General features: G+C 40.9%; 1 protein-coding gene across 3 annotated transcripts in view; it reads right to left on the reverse strand.

Annotated features, from left to right (window-relative positions):
- Window positions 1-21,341, reverse strand: part of SLC41A2 (solute carrier family 41 member 2) — a 71,131-nt gene that overhangs the window by 1,680 nt on the left and 48,110 nt on the right. For all 3 annotated transcript variants that reach the window (XM_087814867.1, XM_087814866.1, XM_016223223.2), the window contains exons 8-10: window positions 20,726-20,805; window positions 18,753-18,884; window positions 17,464-17,612 (exon numbers count right to left, since the gene is read on the reverse strand). In XM_087814867.1, coding sequence (XP_087670993.1) covers window positions 17,464-17,612; window positions 18,753-18,884; window positions 20,726-20,805 — 361 coding nt within the window. The remainder of the gene's footprint in view (window positions 1-17,463; window positions 17,613-18,752; window positions 18,885-20,725; window positions 20,806-21,341) is intronic.

The raw sequence follows: 21,341 nt of genomic DNA on the forward strand, positions 1-21,341 counted from the left end.
CGGAGAACGGACCGTTTATTTACTAATTATAAGGCCACTGGTGGCTCGCCGAGGAAAATTTCAGTGCAACGGTGAGAAGAGTGCACAGAAGGTAAGCGCGCTGAGGAACCACCTGTCTATATAGATACGGATACAGACAGTTAAATATTTTAAAGGACTATTCAAATACTAAGACAGTGTATTTTCTAGGGTATCAGGAATACAGGGGTGAGCAAAGGTGGCTTACAGTTGTGAGCTTACGCAAATAAACAGCTTATTCTTGTACTACTATTTATTAATTATTGTATTATTTATTTGTATCACAACTGTAAACCGAGACCTTTGTGATGCTTTGAGTTTGGGGATCAGATAAATGGGGATTTTTTTATGCATTTAGATTAGGAGGATTATGTAATTTTTAAACTCCTGAAGGGTTAAAAGGGACTTGGGTTTGCCCGGCCTGTGTGGCTCAGCAGTTGAGCACTGACCAGGAGATCGCAGGTCGATTCACGCTCAGGGCACATGCCCGGGTTGCGGGCTCGATCCCCAGTTGGGGGCGTGCAGGAGGCAGCCGATCAATGACTCTCTCATCATTGATGTTTCTCTCTCTCTCTCCCTCTCCCTTCCTCTCTCTGAAATCAGTCAAGATGTATTTAAAGAAAAGGCAGGGGGAGGACTTGGGATTAGAGAGGTTAATGCCCATGGTTTTGGACAAGCTGGTGAGTGCAGCGTAGTGATTAAGGGCACTTTTTTATCACTCACTAGCTGACTGTAGACAAGTCACTTCTCTGACTCTATTTCTCGGAATGGATGTTAGAGATAATAATAGTACCTACCTCATGAAAATGTTGTAGGGATTAAATAGACTCAATAATTTAGTGCCTGGAACACAAACTATCCACAGTGTCTGCTGTTAGCAGATTTTAACAGGGTCGCTGCTATTCCCATCTGTGGCCTCTCAGACACTGGGTGCAGGAGGAAGCCCACTCGAGGTCGAGTCTCCGCCCAGGGTCTACTACCTTTCATGGACACACAGACCATGGAGGGGAGGCAGCTGCCTTGGGCTCGAAACCTCCAAGTGCCGTAGTTTAGCTCTGACACCTTTATAGGAAGGGAAGTGTCTCGTCCACACAGAGGGACACACACCCGGTCCAGAGGAGTGAACTCCAGAGGCCTTGGACATCTGTCAGACAAAGAGGTTGTACTTCAAGTCCTATTTTTTCCCACATGAGGCTGATTCATCCTCAGTGTTTTACTGGCAAAGGCTGTTCTGGAATGGTAAGATTTCATCAGGGCCATCTCCTTCACGCGAGGGAGCACGGACTGTCAGAAAGAATCCTGGACTTGGAGTTCTGGCTTCCAGTCCTGCCACCTGTCAGCTACGTGCCTCGGGGCAGGCTTCCTGCTCCTCTGAGCCTCCGTGTCCCCACGCGAAGAAAGCAAAGCCACAGGGCCTGAATGCACCCCGCAGGAGGAGGGAGAGGGCGAGAGGCGGCACGGAGCGCGACGGGGACCTGCCACAGCGCCTGCCACAGCGACCGGCTCACGAAGGAGACACTCAGCACCTGGCTGAATGCACGGGACGGAGCTGGAGACGGGTCACAGACACTCCTCTCCAAACAAGGGCTGTCCGTCTGGGCAGGAGGGTGGGAGACGCCGCGGCCAGAAGGCTCTGCTCTGCGGGGAAGGGTTTGCACCAACACGGCCGCCGAGGGCAGAGTTTAGGCGAAAGGCTGACGGCGCCAAGAGGCAGAACCCCAAAAGCAAAGCACGACCTGGGCCATTGAAACACGGGACAGGTTACGGAGAAAACTCTGTACGACTGGAGCACTTGGGGATTCAATAAAGAAATCTGCTGAGCGGGCCACGTGTGCAGGGGGAAACAACCGTTTCAAGAGTATGAGGCTAGATTTCTACAAGATTGGCAAAAATCTAAACACACACACAGGTATTATAATATGGCATGTTGTGTATTAGTAACATGTAAATATGTCCTATAAAGAAGCTCATATCTTATATATCACACATAGTGATACATATTCTACACTGACTGGGAGATTCGTCTAGAGCAGGGGTTGGCCAACTAGAGCCCACGGGCCAAATTCAACCTGCTGTCTGTTTTTATAAATAAAACCTTACTGGGACACAAGTCTATCCACTTGCTTCCTTACTGTCTCTTTAGCCTACTACTTAGTCCTCAGAGGATTCCTGTGAAACAGGTGCTATCACTGTCCCTAGTGTTCGTCTGGAGGCATCGGCCCAGGGAGCTGAGTGCGCTGCTGTGGCACTACAGGGACAGGACTCTGCCGCTGTGACAGAGACCAGTGGTCCACAGAACCTGAGGGAGTTACTATCACCCAGGGGAGCAATGCCCTCCAAATCCTGAGAGAAAAGTGTTTCCAATCTATAATTCTATGCCCAACTTTTTATCGGCCAACTGGGGAAGCTACACTAAAAGCATTTTAAGACATGCATGCGCTCAGAAAGTTTTCTCCATGTTCTCTTTCTGTGGAACTTTCTCTAACATGTGTGGATGCAAAACGAGGGAGGGAACCAAGAAAGAGAGAGAACCGGGACCCAGGAAACAGAAGAGCCAGCCTAAGCGCAGAGGGCAGCCCAGGAGTGTGCGGCGGGCGGAGCAGGGGCCAGGCCCAGGGGGCAGAGTGCTCTGCAATGAGGCGGACTGGCAAAGCATCTGATATAATACGGTTAGAATCAGACCTAAGGGCAAACACGACTTATAGGTATGTGAAAGCTATGATGGACACCTGGGGAAAAATTAAGCTTAGGCACATAGAAAACTGCAAGTGATAAAAAAATAGGGTGATTATCACCAGAAAAAAATTAAAAACAGATAAAATAAACTGGGAATACACTAGTTGGCTCTGTGCTAAATGATATTCGCAGCCACAGAATATAAACGATAGTTGTTTATTAGGTAAGAATTGAGCCGGGGAAATGAGTCTCAGGTGGGGCAGCTCCACCGTCACCACCGTAACTGACAGTCCACAGGTAACCTCCTGAACTGATAAAACAAAATGAGCGCCCAAGTAAGATAGGGAGACAGGTAAAAGAAGAAATAGCTAAAGGAGCTCTGGAGGACTTTCAGTATCCAGTGTTTTATACACACACACAAAAAGTGTCCTTTTAATATATGTATCTTTTTCAAAATGTGACCCATAGATGGGTTATAAAATCATTTAATGTAACTGGTCTTTAAAAAAAAAAAATTCAATTTTTATTTTAATTTTTAGTTTTTAATTGGCTTTTAGAGAGAGAGGAAGGGAGCGAGACAGAAAGAGAGAAACATCAATGTGAGAGGGAAACATCAACCGGCTGCCTCCTGCATGCTCCTTCCTGGGGATCAAGTCTGCAACCCGGGCATGTGCCCTGAGCGGGAACTGAACCAGGAACCTTTCAGTGCCTGGCATGACGCCCAACCAACTGAGCCACACTGGCCAGTGTGTAACTGGTCTTTTATAAAAAAATGTAATAAAACAGGATAGAATGGAATAGAAAGTATTAGCACATACAGCACACAGCAAGGATATTTCACAAAACGTTTGGCTATGAAGTTACATATAAATAAAATACACAAACGTGTGCTTTGTTTTCAATGTAAACATATTTCTTACTGAGGGTTGTGGTCAAAGACATTTGAAAGCTACTGATTTAACACCTGCATCTTACATGTTAGGGTCTAGGGATTCACATGTAAATCACTGGGAGGGGGAAACCCCGCCTTCTTTCTATTTGATTCCTTGGTTTCTAACAAAAAACTTGTGTGATAAGCCTGAAGTAAGTGGTTGTTGTTGAAAGGGCTCTACCTCTAAATAACTGTGTTACTGTCAACAAGTGAAGAAACCTCTAAATCTCAGTTCCCTCATCTCTAAAATGAGATTACCGTTTCCTACCTCCTGGGCTGGGTGCAGAAATGAAATGAGGTAACATACAGAAAGGGTTAGGCAAATGTTTGCTGTAGAGTAAGTACTCAATAGACCAGTGCCACCACCACTCTTCACTGAGTATGTTAAAAATTTACGATCTTTACTTAAGGAATAGAGAGAATGACTTTTCCCCATCCTGAGCCTCAGTTTGGGCTTCTTTAAAACGGATGAATTTACGACTTCACAGTTCGTTCCAGCTCTAAAGTACAAAGACAAGCCATCTGTGGTCGTAAACTACGCAGTGATTGCTGGATTACCTTCGAGTTTCCTCCTGAACTCCTCTCACATTCCTGTTCTAGGAAGGAGATTTAGTTTTCACTTCTCATGCAATTTCTTCTTGATGATATTGTGATGATTCAAAGTTCAAGGTGGCTTAAATTAAATTTTTTTTTTTTTTTTTGCAGATTAACCAAGGACAGCAGTGTTTCCTTGGAACACTGTGTAGAATGAATTATTAAAATCACACTAAGTATCAGATACTTCTTAATGCAACCTGTTTTATTTTAAAACTAAATGATTATTTCAGAAATGCATGCTTTTCACTGTGAAAACACATCAAAAATCAAACTAAGGGTAAACTGTGTTTTCATGTCATCTGTTTGTTTTTTATGAAACATGTATAACTTTTTAAAGGTAAATATGCCTTCTAGAAGGGCAATTTTGTAGCCCCACCTACTTATGCACATTCTGGATGTGTTACTTGGAATTTAAATAAGCATATAAAATACAAGAATATATATTTGCTTTGGACAATAGTGGTTCCCTCGCCAGCTCCTCCTCTGAGCTAGAATGAACTGCCCATGTGCTAGCATCCCCTGCGTGCCCCAATGCCAGTAACAAACAGCCCTGTGTACTGTGTGAAGGAAGATGACTTCTTTAGGAGAGGAATGCTGAGAAATGTGATATAAATAAACACCAGGAAAAGCTCATTAGTACAGTTCTTCCCAACCCCTAACTTACAAAGGCTGAATTCATTTCCCCTATAAAAAAATATGCTTCTCTAATCCAGTTTCCAGACTGGAAACTTTACACATTAAAATCTAATATTTAAATGTTTGCTAAAAAGAATTTAGGATTACAACAGGAAGTCAATCTACTCCTGACAAAAACATCTTTTCTTTGGTCTGAACTCTATTTGCGAGGTGGCAGATGGGGGGAAGGTGGGACAAGAAGGCACCTTATTCTGGGAGGAGCCCATAATATTCACAAACTTCCCAAGGAATTGACGGCACACAAATAGTTAAGACCTTCTGTCTAAAAGAAACTCTCAGAATGTGTTCGAGGTGACACACACAGCAATACTCATAGCCTTGATTTTTAATAACAAAACACTGCAAACAACCTAAAAGTTCCACTCAAAGAAGGATGGCGAAATAAATTATGGAATATTCACACAACAGAATATTATATTGCAGTAAAACAGGTGAACAGCACTAATACATAAAAACAAATCTGTAAAGTACATGATTTTCTAACCACTTTGCTGTAAACCTGAAACTAATACAGGATAATACTGAATGTAAACTGCAATTAAAAAATTTTTTTAATTTAAGAATGAATCTCAAACATAACATTGAACAAAATAAGAAAGTCACTTGAACACATATTCACTATGATTCCATTTTTATCACTTTCAAATCCATGCAAAACTAAAAAACATAACTTTTATGTTTTTTAAACATAAAAAATATATGCAGTGAAATGACAAGAAAAAGCAAAGGCTCATCAGCGAAACAATTCAAGATCAATAAAAAAGCGACCTGTGTGCCCCTGCTCTGCTCTTGGAGGAGAAAGGGGCACCCAGGCGGCTTTGAAAGGTCCAGGCACTGCAGGGGTGCTTCTCAGGCCGGCTGATGAGCGTGCCAGTGTTCACGGCACTATCAGTCTTTGCAGCTCGTGCATGTCACTGCTGTAAACTGCTAGAAAATGGAGCCACCTGAAACTTTCAACGGCTTGTAGAATGAAAACTCAGAAGTACAGCTGTCAGCTCCTTTGACATGACGTAAACAACCCCCGAAAAGAAAACTCACTTTAAATGGGAGGGAAAAGGCAAGAGGTAAGACAGAACTGAGAGGGTTGAAACCTAGAAAATAGATCTTTTCTAACATAGAAGGGTCTAAGGTCCTTGGTTAGAGACAGAATATGGAGAAGAGCGGACGACAGAGTTGGATGCACAAAAGGAAGACGCTTAATTAATTGAACTAATATCTCAGAAAAAGCAGCTCTGAGAAGTGACAAGTGTGGAAGCCCTTCCACAGGGTTTGAGATACAGTATCACATAAGGATTCACAAACATATCTAACCGCTGCTGCCGAAATGTTTAGCACGCTCAGAACTCTATGTTAAGAGTAGAGACTGGCCCGGCCGGCGTGGCTCAGCGGCTGAGCATCGACCTGGGACCCAGGAGATGGAGGTTCGAGTCCCTGTCAGGGCCCCGGCCGGGGTTGCGGGCTTGATCCCCGGCAGGGGGCGAGCAGGAGGCAACTCCTATCATTGATGTTTCTCTCTCCCTCTCCCTTCCTCCCTCTGAAATCAATAAAATCAATTAAAAATATATAGTTTTTAAAAAAGAGTAGAGAATAAAAGGATGTTGATTTGGCAGGAATCATGGACAGAAACACATCTATGTTAGACTTGGTTATTCAGCATATCTATACCTGTAAAAATACGAATGTTCATATAAATAAACTCAAACCTACATAAAGAAGAGACTTTGCAGTTTAAAAGAATGGTAAATGATATTTTTTCTTAAGACTAAAATTTAAAAAATATTAAGGACCAAAAGAAGAATAGCATAAGAATAGACATATAATCTATGTAGATTATATATAATCTAAAATGTAGAAAAAAGATACTAATATCATTCAATAGGGAAAACGATAGTTTTCCCAATAAATGGCGCCAGAATGATGGGTAGTCATACGGAAAAATATGAACCTCAATCCATATCTTGTGCCACATACAAAAATTAATTCAAAATAGATCAGAGATCCAAATAAAAGCTAAATCTAAGAGACTCTAAAAGAAAATCACCCCTCACAACTTAGGTATAGGCCAAGATTTCTTATGACACAAAAAGCACTAACTATAATAAAAAAAAAAATAAATAACCTGAACTTCATTAAAATTGAAACTCCTGCTCTTAAAATATATGGTTAAGAAAATAAAAGGCAATGCACAGACTGGGAGAAAATATTTCCACTACATATATCTGACAAAGGACTTGTATCCAGAATGTATAAAGAACACTTACAACTCAGTAAGTCAACTGAATTTTTAAAAAATGGACTTAAATTTTGAACTTCACAAAAGAAAACCAGAATGGCCAATTAACCCATAAAAAGATACTAAATATTAAATTAGTCATCAGGTAAGTGTAAATTAGGATCACCATGAGATATCACCTTTACACTCACTGGAATAATATAAAGCTAAATATTCATTTTATAAATATGTACTGTACCAGGCATGGGCTGGATGTTGAATCTATCAAGATGAAAAACATAATCCCTGAATGAGCCTGAACTAGCAAGATCCTCCGCTATCTGGAAAAAGATGGAAGGGACCTTAGCAGAGCTGGGAAGTAAGAGCATTAGTGAACCCAGACTGAGGTTCTCCAGAGCACGTCCAGAAACAGACGCTCCATGGGAGCTGACTGTTCATCCAAGATTCCCAGAACAAGGAGATGACCACCTGAGGAGACAGCTTCCACCCAAGACCATCAAAATAATAGTTCTAGTTATAGATAACAGAATGGTTTCAGACTTCCTTTTGGCCAACCAAAGCCACTGCTAACACTTCATGTTACAACTGAATTAACATTGCAGATAAAACAATCTATGTTTAAGTTAAAAGACAAGGCAGCCGGACTACCAAAGGGATCACTGGGACTTGTTTTCTTGGTCACGCTAGAAAAATCTTAGGTTATGGCTATGGCAGTGAAGTCCCTTCTTATAATACTTTTAATTCTTCTTGTTTTTCTCATAGTCATCTAATGTTTATTGTGTAGTGTCTCAACTGCTTCGACATAGCCACTGTCCTGGCAGATGTTTCCATAAATGATTCAAAAACAAAACAAAAAATGAAATTCTGTTGAATGACAAACTGCAGATCAGATTTTCCCAAGCGAAACCCATTTTCAAGATGAATCAACAACAGAAGTGACGGTCTGGGCGGTCCTTAATGACATCTTCCTGCAGCTTGGACCGAGTGAACAACAAAAGCTGAGACCGACAATGCAAAAGTTCTCACACTCCTCGGAAAAGACTGTTCTTTAGCCATGGACACAAGAAGCCACCAGAACTGGTTTTAAATTCATCCAATCAACAGACAACTTGCCTTACTGAACACGTTTTAGAAGCCAGCCCATCAATCAATGATGGTTTTTGCTTCTGAAGTAGCCAGTTAGGAACAAATCCAGTTCAATAAATACATCTCTGAGGACCAACGGAACAATAGTCATAGCCAAGTAACCAAACTTCTACAGATGACACCAACCTACTCCAGCGTTAGAGCATCTACAGACCCCCGAGCTCCACCCTTTGCTCAAACCCTCTAGAAGGTCAGTGCTTTGCTCTGCTGGAGAGTTTGCCTGATCCCAGAATAACTCCCTTATAACAACAATAAATTCAACTCTGTCTTTTTGCTCCTAATACTGAATGATGGTCTCATCATTCTCTGACATCTTTAAATATAATCCTTTCAATGAACACAAACATTTCTTGCTTTAATACATTTATAATTTAGATTAGCTCTGCCATTCAGAACTAACATGGATATTTGGCCTTAAAGTTAAAGGGCGGTATGGCGCTAAACATTTATTTTTAAAAATAACTAGAAATTTTTAATTATGGAATCATTCAGGTCAGTATTTTGGGGGTGAATATGCTGGAGTCACAATCAACCAAGATTTTACTCTGAAATAAATGTGAGGAATGGTTTTTAGGCTTTTCAGTCAGTGCTTTCACAGAGCTATGCTGCAAGCTTTCTTTGCAGATGGTGTGAAAGTTCCTCTAAGCCGTGTCTGCAGCCTCAGCAGGGCTCGGCGATGTCCTAACCAGAACATTAGAGAGAGACGGCTCAGCTTCTCTGGGCCTGTCTTATGAGACCCGACAGGACTGAAACGAGCCCTGTTCCTCAGTGACTCGCTGCACAGGGGTCCAGGATGCAGTGCCGCTAATGAGGCAGGCAGTCGTTTCATCTTCTGCACAGAGCTGGCCGGCGGCCCAAGCACACCTATCTCGAGAATTAATCATAAATACGAATTCAGGAAGCCGTCCCAATTTTAAGACCCTACGACCTAAGCTATAATAGCGTAATCACACTATCGTATCACAAAAATGCAATCACGCAGCTAAAAAGGAATCTCAAAAATTCACCTAGTTTTCCATTTCCTACCTTAAGGTAACCATATGAATAAACTCCCCAAGTTAAAATAGATATTTTTACAAATAGAAAAAAAAATTACTGGAACTGTAGACCCTCCCCTCACTTTTCCTTTCTGATTCTCCTCACACATTTCTTTCAACCCAAGCTAACAGACAGAAACCCGTTAGGAGACAGCAGAACAGGCACACAGAAAGACCAAAGAGCCCTGCGTTCCAGGTGGAACCTGCGGATTGAAATCCTGAGGCGCGGAAAAAACGTGACTGGGGTCAGGCAAGCTGCTAAAGTGCCCTAGTTGGCCAGCTCTTTCCTTTGAGATGCCATCTGGGACTAGGGTTTGCCTAAGTATCAACATATAAAAGACAAAACCACACCATTTAATTAGGACCTACTATGTGCCAGGTATATGTAACTACTGTGCCAAGAGAAAGCCCTGTCCTCCTTTTACAGACAGGAGCAAGACAACCCCCAGGAATTAAGTTACCTGCCCACCTGACAGGCTCAGCTCCTGGGTGGTTATTCTAGGATTCCACTCACGGTCCTGTTGCCACCACAAACCTACACAACCCTTTAGAAGAATGACTCCACGGAGCGGGGGATCGGAAGCATGGTAGGGATGCTAGATCCTGGATTCCACGGGGTCTGATCCTCTCTCTGACGCCGTAAGAGACTCTCTGCCCCAGTGATCCACCGCTACGAGGATGATATTAAAACAATGACAGCACTTCAGATGCTTCACTCATTCATCCTCATAAAAACCCACGAGGTAGGTCTATTCTTAGCCTCTTTTTACAGATGAGAAAACACTGTCCCTGAGGGCTTACCTTGCCTAAGCTGCCACAGGTAGTGAGTGGCGGCCACCGGAGCCCAAGCCCTTACACTGTCCCAGCTGCGTGAGAGGGATGCAGCAGATCTCGCAGGTTTGTCGGGAGTAGGAGAGTGTTGAAACTTACTGCTCTACAGAATAAGCTAAACTCTTTATTCTGGTCCCAAAGATCCCTCATGATCTTGCCTGCGGTTTTCAATCTTATTTTCTATCACTTCCTTTCATAAGCCCTGTGCTCCAGAGATTTTTCCTATTTTTAATAAATACCGAGTTTTCTCATTTACTTGAGGCTATTTCCTTGTGCTGAAATGGCATTTTCTATGGATTCCACAAAATTTTACGCACTATAAAACTTCCCTCCCCACAAAGAAAAACTCTCGAACTTCCACAGCACTTCGTTCTCCTCTCAGGACACTCAGGACATATTTATGTCCTTGGCTGGATTCCTACTTGACTTCAGCAGGCGTGATTTCTGTGCAAACTCTGTGAAAAGATCCAATGAAACCAGAGAGACAGCTTTAAGCCTACAGAAGTTGCCACCCTAAAAGCTATGACCCTCACTAAGGGCAAAACAAAGTGTCCAACTTACTCTTGTAAACATAGGAGTGCAGCCTGGAGCCAGACTCCATCACACCGTCTGGGTCTGGGAAAGTCACTTCTCTCCATGCCAACTGGCCATCTATGATGGGGACTAATAGTATAACCTACCTCCCCGGGTGGTTGTGAGGACTCAGTGAGTTCTTATCTGCAAAAGGCCTAGAACAATGCATGGTTCACAATAAATGCTATATTAATAGCTGTTATAATTTCTGAAATATATATGTATGTATATGAAAAGTGGCTTAGATCACCAAACCTTAAGAAAAGAACAGTCGGAAATGAAAATCTTTCCAAAGGAGCAACTTAGGTGGTAAGGAGATAAACTGGCTTATGTATAAGAGAACCAGTACTCTTTTCCTCTCAGAAGTCATGGATCGAGATGAGATACAACTGAACATGATAAAGTAATCGGTCAAATCTTGGCAAAACAAGTTGATTATAGACTTCGAGGTAAAATACAGATAATGGAATCGCAGAGTATACCTGGGAAACTGAAGGAGTCTGTTTTAGGCCAAACAAATTTGAAAATACCTAGCTTCCAAACCTAAAAACAGAACAATTCAGAATGATCTATTTAGACTCGGAATATAATTTTTCAGGAAGACAATGTTTTATGTATTGCCTGGGTTCTCTGGCTAACCATCAAAGCCAATTTAACTTCATATGACTTTAGTAGTAATGACAGATTTTAACATTAATATACTGTTTTAGTTATCAGATTATTTTAATATTAACATATATTCCTAATTATGTACACAATGCTTTGTAACAAATCATATTTATCGTGGTAGTGGGAATTCACAAAATCATACGTCACGAATGCAGGAGGGGACTTGGGTGACAGCAGGGTCTCTATACTTCCCGGTGTCCCCAGGATAGCAACAGTTTATACTTGTCACTCATTATTAACAGCTTGCTTTCATTCTCAAAAGTGTCCTGGTTTGGGTAAAAATTATACGGTTACCTTAGTGATAGTATCTTTACCCTTAAAATACGAGTGAGGAAACTAAGCCACAGGACAGTGCTGTGACTTAGCTGAAGTCCTAGAGTTCAGAGGTGACCAGAATTAGAACCCAGAAATAGTTGTTCCTAGCCCAGAAGTCGCCCTGTCATACCGCGTGGACTCACAAGAGCAAGACAATGGTGCCGGCTCCCGGGGGGCGTTGTGGGGTCAGGAGCTGCAAGCTGAGAGATTGAGGGAATCCTTGCTTGTGTGCCCTCTTTCTGGGTTCACTGTCCCCACTTGTGGGTACACCACCCCTACCGATACGGGCCAGATTCCGGGGGAAATAAGGAATTGTGTTTGGGACACGTTAAGTTTGGGATGTCCTTTCCACACTGACCTGCAGGTATCAGTTTGGGAGACAGCAGTGAAAGGGTGGTGTCCGAGGGTAGGTCCCACACCAGAAGAGCAAGGAGAGCCACGCACAGCAGAAGAGCACAGAGCAGGGCCACGGGAGGGTGAGTGGTGAGATGGAAAAGCCTCAGGGCGCTGGCTAACCCGCCCCAACCACGAGGAAGAGAATGATAATGCCAATGACAATAATGAGATTAGACGGCAGCTCCCCCGTATTGGGAACTTATGATGTTCCAGGAACTCCAAGTACTTTATACACATTAGCTGAGTCCTCGAGGCAGGGGAAAATAAGGCCAGAGAGGTTAGGAAACTTAACTAAGGACACAAAGTAAGTAACAGGGCAGAAACACAGGCGCGGGCCTCCCCGAGAGACCTCTGATCTCTCTCCAGCGTTCTGCGTGCTGGGATCTTATTCTCCCTCGTCTTTGCTTTGTTCTTTGTATGTGATGACGGAGAGTCTGGCTTATAAATATTTGTCTTCTGTAGAAACATTAACTTTTATGTTAAAAGTTAAAATAATTACACAGAACCACGTGACTGACTTCAGAGTAAGATGCTGTCAATGCCTTTGTTAACATTTATTTTTCAATTATACTCTCTCACTGCTTCTTTCAGTAAGTATGCGGACCATATTTCTGCCCCAAGCATGTTCTGCTAGATGAGGAATGGAAGATGCTTGCTCTTAATTTGCACTATTTGTATTGTGGCCTTGTTCGTATTACAAACCATATGTTTTAAAACGACCATGAGCTATTATTTGTAAAACAGAAATGCTTCTTAGAAATTCATTAATCAGTATTAACCAATACCCTATGTTATTACGCAGGGCATCCATCTGCTCGCTTAAAGTGGACCTGGGATTTGCTGAGAACAATTTTTCTTGAGAATACAAACGTGTTGGGAAATATGACATGATGCAATTTACGCGAGTATAAAATTCAACAATAAGTATTGCCTAGTGATGAACTCTGGGGAGGCATGTTTTTAAAATGATATTAATAAAAAGTGGAACTACTATTATTTTGTTAAGAGTAGTTTCCAGGAACCGTATTTTTAACTCCATGACCCGGCTCCCTGGCAATGCCCCTCTGAACTAGAATGGCTACCTGGCCCAGACTGGACCACTCATCTCTGCTCCTTCAGAGCTGGAACTGGATGTGGGGAAGCAGGCCAGCTCTACCGTCCCCATGATGAAAGGCATGCTGTTTGCAGCTGTGGGGTGGACTCTGCCCCAGAAGTGCAATGCAGACAGCGGAGAGAGCATCCAGTAAGATGGAAGGTTATGCGTCGTAAAGGAGTCTGAGAGCATGCTGCTAGATCCCCGTCTCTGTCCCTCCAAAGGCGGGAGTGTCTTCCTTCCTCTCCAATTCCATATCTAGCTTTATATTTCTTAAGTTTTTTAAAAATATATTTTTATTGATTTCAGAGAGAGGAAGGGAGAGGGAGAGAGAGAAACATCAATGATGAGAGTCATTGACCGGCTGCCTCCTGCCAGGCCCCTGCTGGGGATCAAGCCCACAACCCAGGCCTGTGCCCTGACCGGGAACCAAACTGTGATCTCCTGGATCCTATGTCAATGCGCAACCACTTAGCCACACCAGCCAGGCTAGGTTTATATTTCTTGATAAATTCCTATTTTTGTGTCTAAGCAAGTGCCAGTAAGTTTCTGTGACTTGAATCCCAAAAAACACTGATTAAGGTATCCATTATTTTGCATTTTATGTATAAAAATACTTGGATGTATGTTTTCTTAGGATGGTAATATATGAAATTTTCTTTGCTATGGTAACAATAAATTCAAGAATTATTTTTTTAAAATAATAGTTTCATGTTTACTGCTATTAATTCAAGTTTCTCATTAGCTATAATCTATACTCTGATCCCCCCACCCCCCAAAAATGTTTTAAAACACTTTTAAAGAATGAAGCCAGGCACAGGCACCAAGTTTGATTCTGAAGTGACAGAGGAAGAAAACTATTGTTATAAGGAGGTAAGTCTGAGTCTTCTAGCTGTTTTATGCATTTAACTGTAATCTCCCACAACTAAGAGACGATCTTAAAGGGCAGGGGCAACGTCTCCTATTTCTTTTGTACAGTGTCAAGCATAGTACTTGGAAGACTGTATGTACTATATATTTGATAATATCTTGATAGTCACAATTCTCAACTTTACATACTGAGAACTGATTGTCATTCTACCATTTAAAGGAAATATTTTGTCTCTCCCACATGAAAAAGGAGATGTGCCAGGAGCAACCATTGTTTTCTACAACCAGATTTTCATAGTGAGTTTCTCATAGAACTTGGTGCTGCAAGAATTCTGTAGAGTTCTTTGTAATCTAATTTCCTGTAGGAAAAGAGGGAACTAAAAATTTCATTTAGAAAATGGGCTGCATTGTTTACCAATTATATTAAACACTTTGTTGGAATCCAACAGGCATCTAGGGCTAGAAAAGTCTCATTTCTCTTTTCCCATTTAGGTATTCCATAGCAGGAAAAAAGTCAACATATTCCATCTTTTTGCCTCTTGTAGGGTATGTGACCCAAACTCTATGTTTTTGTCTTTTCACAAAAGAAGAATTTCCAACACAAAAGGGAACTAGCAGAGGCTTTAAGTAAAATAGGGACATGAGTCACAAGAGATTGTCGGTCTGTATATTTGATAGTTATCTTTGAACCTTCTCGGGTGTATTATGCAGTTAAGGTACTACATAAGGCAAGCAGGAATCAGCAACGGAACACCCTGAAGAAGATGCTCCCTCTGTCCATCTTAGAAGGAAACCCGACAGGCCCATCCCAGCCTGGAATTCCATATTGTGCTTTTGATGTCACAAACTAGCAGGCTTCCAGCAGTCAGTGGGAACCTGAATAAGTGAGATGTGAAGGCAGAGGAGATCACTGGGTTCTTAGAGAGAAAGAACCCAAGCTGTCTCCAAGTTTGTAAAAGAAAGTACACTCAGGTTCTAGCAAATCAAGGCTGTAGGTTCAAAGGGCTAATTTGATATAGATGAAAAACTGTGTTCCAACGTCAGCAGTTTTACCCTTAACCACAGCTAGCAGTCTCATAAATGCTCCCTGATGACACAAAAGGTACAATGGGCGGCACAGGATGGTGAGTTTGGTGCCAACCCATCCGTACTATTGAAAAAAATAACTCGAAATGTACTGTGACTGATCAGGTACTAAACGTGAATGGGTCCACACATTCTCAGGCCGTGACACATTACGACTCTGGTTGGTCTTGGGCACCAGGCGAGAACTTGAGTAAGTGAATAATCCATCACATCTACTGTCCGTGGCTCAGTGGCCTTAATATCACATAACAAAGACACACTTGTTGGATTCCTTCTAATTGCAAGACCCATAACAAATACGTGAACAACATAATCTGCGAAATAATGAAGTCAGTGTGCAAATAAGACACAAGCTCGACCAATCCAAGTCCCAAACAATTTCAAACTCAAGCAGACTTTCTACTTTTCACTTGACGTAAGAAATAGCCACAGGACCAAAATTAGACAGCTCATGTGCTCTGACAACCTCCTATATTAAAGTTCCTTTTGTAGAAAAAATCAAACATACACAACCGTAGACAGATTAGTACAAATTAACCTCATACCATTATCATGCCATCCCTCAGCTTCATCAATTATCAGCCCAGGGCCAATTTCGCTTTATCTATGCCCTTTACTTGTGCTTTTCCCTAGCTATCACCAAGTAATTTCACCTCTAAGCATTTCAGTAAATCTTTGCAATTTCGACTGAACATTGAGAGAATTTGTGAGGTTTTGTGTTTTATGTTCATTGCCTTTTATTTTAAATACCTATGTCTGTGAAAGAGAGGAAATTGGTGTTTATTGAAAGCAAGGAGAAGAAAATTTAGATTTTTTCTGTGTTTTTTTCCCTAGACTATCTGGGGCCTAAATACAGACATAAACTTTTTTCCTCCTTCCACTGAAGGAGGAGACAGAGCTGGCAAGATACACTCGGTTTAACACACATTAACTGAGCACTAGGGATGGGGCCAGGTGCTGGAGATACAAAACTAAGTAAAACAAAGATCCCTTCTCTAGAATGACTGAGATAGACACATAAACAGAGCAATAAACACAAATGTCAAATCAATCCATGAGGCAAAGGGGTAGAGTTGCAAATAGGAACATGTTCAAAAAATGGCATTGTTTATCAACAGACCAATGAACAGTGTCTGGATATTTTCCATGGTAAAGAACATAAATTATAATAAATGACCTTATCATATAAAGCAATAAAGGTAGCCAGCAGTAAAAAGGCATTTGAAATAACTTTGTCCCTACTGAACGGTAGAAAAATATTACTCCCCTGGTAATCAGTTGCCTTTTCTTACATGCTCTGACAGCAAGTTGTATGTAGCTGTCCCCAGAGTTTATTCTATTATAGTATGATATTATATTAATTATTTGTTCATGTAGTGGTCTTTCCTCTAGACGAGTCCTTGAGGATAGGGTCTTAATTTATTCATCCTGTGATTGAAAACCCATCCCTGCATCTACTAGAATGAAGGTTTATTGAATGAATAAATGAATGATTTATAGATAACTTTTAATAAAATCTCAGGCACTATAAAGCATCATAGAAAAATTAAAATATCAAGTAAGTCATAAGGATTTTTGGTATTTAAAGAATAGATTCTAGTCTCCCTTGCCTGGCATTTAAGGCCTTTCTATCTACATGGTCCCTAATCTACCTTTTTAATCCTATCTCATCTACTCCCTTCTCTTAGGCCCTGTGTATAAATTACTTTCTCTCCTAAACTCTCTGCTTCCTCATCTCTATGCTTTTACTCAGTAACCTCTAAAGTTTTAGATTATATAGCCCTTTCAGTATTAAATATTTGAGCACACTTACTGTGCTAATATACTATGTTTATTACAAAGCAATCATAAAATAGAAGAAAACAGACATTTTAAACAAATGGGGTAAAAGGCAAGGAAGCAATGCCTTCAAAATTCAAAAAGAAACAGAATTCTATATCCAGTCAACAGATCTGCGTTTAAAAAAAAAAAGGCATTTTACAACATGCAGAGGCTCAAAATATTTACTCCGATGCACCTTTCTCAGGAATCTATTATTAGATGTATTCATACAAAACAAGAGAATATATAAACACAGGAAGTTGTGGAATCCAGGAAACAGGATCCAAAGGCTCTAGTGATCAGGTCAGTTTAAAACAGATCTTGAGTTATTGGTTTTAAGAAGATCAAATCAATACCAAGGCAGTTGAGTTGATTTTTGAAATGTTAAAATATTTCATGTGCCTTTAGATTTACATAGTTATACTTTTACATCAATCTGAGCATAAAGAAGATTACAAGAGGTTTTAACTCTTACCTGTAACAAAGCAGCAAATAAATATACAACTACGAAGATTACAGTCAGAGAAGTGTGACCACTTTTCATCAAATGAATCGTGTAGAGGAAAATTAAATGCCCGGGAATCACTAAAAGCAGTAGAACTTGAGCAGACTTATTATTTACTCCTGTAATATAAAATGTAAAAGTTGTTAAAATAAAATCCTATTTTGGTTATTAACAGGTCACAGTTATTGAAATTTAAGGATTACTTTTTAGTTACTATATATACCACATAGCATCACATAAAATTCAATTGCTAAAAATAAGTTTCTTTGAAATTCTCATTATCTTATATGTTAATTAAATAAAAGGTGATTGATAAAAATTTGCTATGAAGAACATTGGTCAGGCTTTAATATCTAGCATAAAAACAGAGGAAAGACAAAAGAAAAAATTAAAAGTTATTATTAAAGTACTGAAATGTTTTCATTTTACTTTTCCTTTAGAGTTCTCCCACCAATATCATAGGCTGGGCATTTATGATCCTCATTTGAAAGTCAAAAATTACATTTATGCCCAGCTGGCGAGGCTCAGCAGTTGAGCATCCACCTATGATCCAGGAGCTCGTAGTTCGATTCCCAGTCAGGGCACATGCCCGGGTTTCAGGCTTGATCCCCAGCAGGGGGCGTGCAGGAGGCACCCGATCAATGACTCATCATTAATGTTTCTATCTCTCTCTCTCCCTCTCCCCTCTTCTCTCTGAAATCAATAAAGACATATTTTTTTAAAAATTTAAATTACATTTATTTTCATCAGAAAAAGGTGCCAAGAATTGTGAGATTTAAGTTGTTGTTTTAGTTTTTTGGTAATCACGTGAATTCCTGGTTGACATAAATAATGCATCGTTCCTTGTAACTGAGGTTATCGCCCCTCATCCTGTTTGTTTGGGATCAAATGCCTACACTTAGAAAGCCAAAAAGATCAATGCAGGAAAGACAGTACATCTGTCTCCCTAAACCACCTAGCAACGTTTGCTTGTGTCCATGAGGTTGCTCTTTCCTGACTCATAAACAAGTTATCCTAGAGAAGAGACAAAAGAGAAAAAGTATACGAAGTTCCTCAGGAACTGCAGGATTAATACAAATGATTCTTTGCTCACTGAGATTTAATAAACAAAATCTATTTAAAATCTATTTAGAGCTTAGAAATAAAAAAGCTGAGCAACACATTCAAACGAAATATGTATTCAACAAATGTTATCTGTCTATATTCACAGAGAGCAATAATTCCCAAAATAAAATATACGAAAATCCACAAGCACATACCTGGACCAAAAAAAGTTCTAAATGGGTAGTAACAACCTTTGCGTTCATCGGGCAATTCTCCTGGGATGCTATGCAAATGGAGGTAGGTAGAAATCCTGCTAGCCTGAATGGCCACCAAATTACCACCAATACCTGAAACACGGGAAAACAAAGTAAGTATCCTCATATTTTAAACAATGTGCATAAATAAATTCTGCCAACTGCAGGCCCCTTTTTGTCACATCCTGGGCCAATAAAACAAAATAAAAAGTTCTTCTCAAATGCTGATTTATTTAAGGTGAGGTAGATAGTCCAAAGGCATAAAATATCATTGTTAGGAAAGAGTCATTATTTTTTTCAAACCTGACTTACTGTCTGGTCTGCAAGCAGACCAAAATAATTTTTTAAAATTACTATCAATACCAAGATACAAAACTAGGTAACAAGACGTATCATGTTTATCATCTTAATGAGAGGAAAAATAAGCTGGATTTATTCAAATAGAAACTTCTCAGGTTGCTTAAGAAATTTATATCTGGCACTAAAAACACACAAAACCTCAAGGAAGTCATCTTTTAATCTACGTTATCCTTTCCCATACTCTGAGAAGAGGTGATTGATGCCAAGAAGTGAAAGTAATTCCAAAGAGTGGTACGCCCCACCCCAGCCGCAAGGTGAGACAGGACACCCCGACTCTTTCTCCTTCCACAGAACAAGAGGAAGAAGCAGCAGCCGTAACAGCAAGTAGGAAAAAACAACTGAAAATTTAAAATTCCTAAAATTCCTAAATGCTGTGGGTAGGCCAGCATACTTGGGAGTCCTAGACACAGGGGCATCACATTCACTTGTCAGCTATTTCTTTTTTTTTTAATAGTTTTATTGATTTGAGAGAGGAGAGGGAGAGGAAGAGACAGAGAAGGGGAGAGACACATCGATCTGTCGCCTCCTGTAGGAACTCCAACTGGGGACGGAGCCCGAAACCTGGGCATGTGGCTGACCAGGGACTGAACTGGCGACCTTTTGGTGCACTGGACAACGCTCAGCCACCTGAGCCACGGCGGCCAGGGCTGCCAGATGCCTCTGCAGGCCTCCCCGAGGCGCTCGTGGGCCACGCGAGGCAGGGCAGAAGGCCTGACACAGCCAACCTCGGGAACACAGGCAGGAAGGCCCATCTACTCTGAACCCCTCACGGGAAGCCAAGGCTGCCAGGGGTGGGGAAGGAAACATGCCAGCCACCTGATCCCAGGGAAGGATCAGCTGCCACTGGAGGAAAGGAGAAGCAAAGCCGCCGCTGGAGGAGGGGAAGAGAAGCCCTGCTCCCGCCCAATCCGGCAGAGCTTGGCTGCCAGCCGCGGAGGGGAGAGACACTGAGAGACGCATGAAGAACCCGTACCAGTAACAGAGAAAGAGCCAAAGGACAGATAGTTCACAAGAGGTTAATCCAAACTGCTACGCTTTATGAAAAGGTGCTCAACCTCATTGTTAAGGGAAGTGCAAATAAAAGCACAATAAATATCATTACACACCCAACAACCTTAGCCTGACTGTGGGTAATGACGTGGAGCAAAGAGAAGCCTTACGCACAGCTATCAGGAGTACGCGTGGTAAACAGTCCCCTGTGAAAACGCTCTGGCGCCCCGTAATAAATTAACTCGTGCACAATTTCCTCACCACATCTCATTTAGTAAACAAAACATTCGTTAAAAGCAAATGTTTAAGATAATGTAAAATGCAGTTTCATTAAAAGATTTTAAAAATGCATGCCAGGGAGTTCTGAAGATTTTTCTAAAGGAAGCTAAATGTCTTTAAAAATGTGTTTGAAAGGGAAACAAAGTCATATTGACAAGGCTGAATAATGAAGGCTCCTAAATGCAGAGCTCTGTCCTCTGCAGAGCCGACTGGCTCAGATGACATTGGTTTGCAAGCTGCCTCAGCCACTTACTGGGACTTCAGTGATATTTAACCTCTTGGAGCTTCAGTTTGCTAATTCTTACCATTGATAACTGGTGTGTAAACAACAATTCCAACCAAGTTTGGGTCAGATACGGTTGTGTCCAGAATAAGGCCCCCAATGCTGAAAGATACAAAAGCATATAATTTAAGGAAGAGAAAAAAAATGTACTAATTTGAAGCTGTTCTTTATATACAAACACCCCTACTTTTAAAAATAAACTATTTAGACAATGGAAAAAACAGAATAAAAATATTCAAAGTAAAAATCAATGTCAATCACAAAATATTGAAAATAAACCATGGCACAAGCTGTAGCCGCACATTTCGGGGCTCTCTTTCTGATCTCCACGATATGCTACTTGCAAAAAGGAAATGCATGTACTTTAAGTGCATTAAAATGTATGGAAGGACATATAAGAAATTACTAACAATATCTGTCTCTAGGGGCTGGGACTGAGAAGAATAATGGTCATTTTCTATACTTCTATACTTATTAAATTTTTAAAACCATGTGCATTTATTGCTTATAATTTAAAAATAATTTTAAATGAGTATCTTTCCATATTTGAAGTAAACAAGACAGTAAAGGGAAGATTTTTATTGTGTTAAAATTAGATTATCACTAGTTTTATACTAGTTAGGTTATCACTGGTAAAT

This window comes from Miniopterus natalensis, chromosome 2 (genome assembly GCF_054644295.1).
Source record: "Miniopterus natalensis isolate mMinNat1 chromosome 2, mMinNat1.hap1, whole genome shotgun sequence".
NCBI lineage: Eukaryota > Metazoa > Chordata > Mammalia > Chiroptera > Miniopteridae > Miniopterus > Miniopterus natalensis.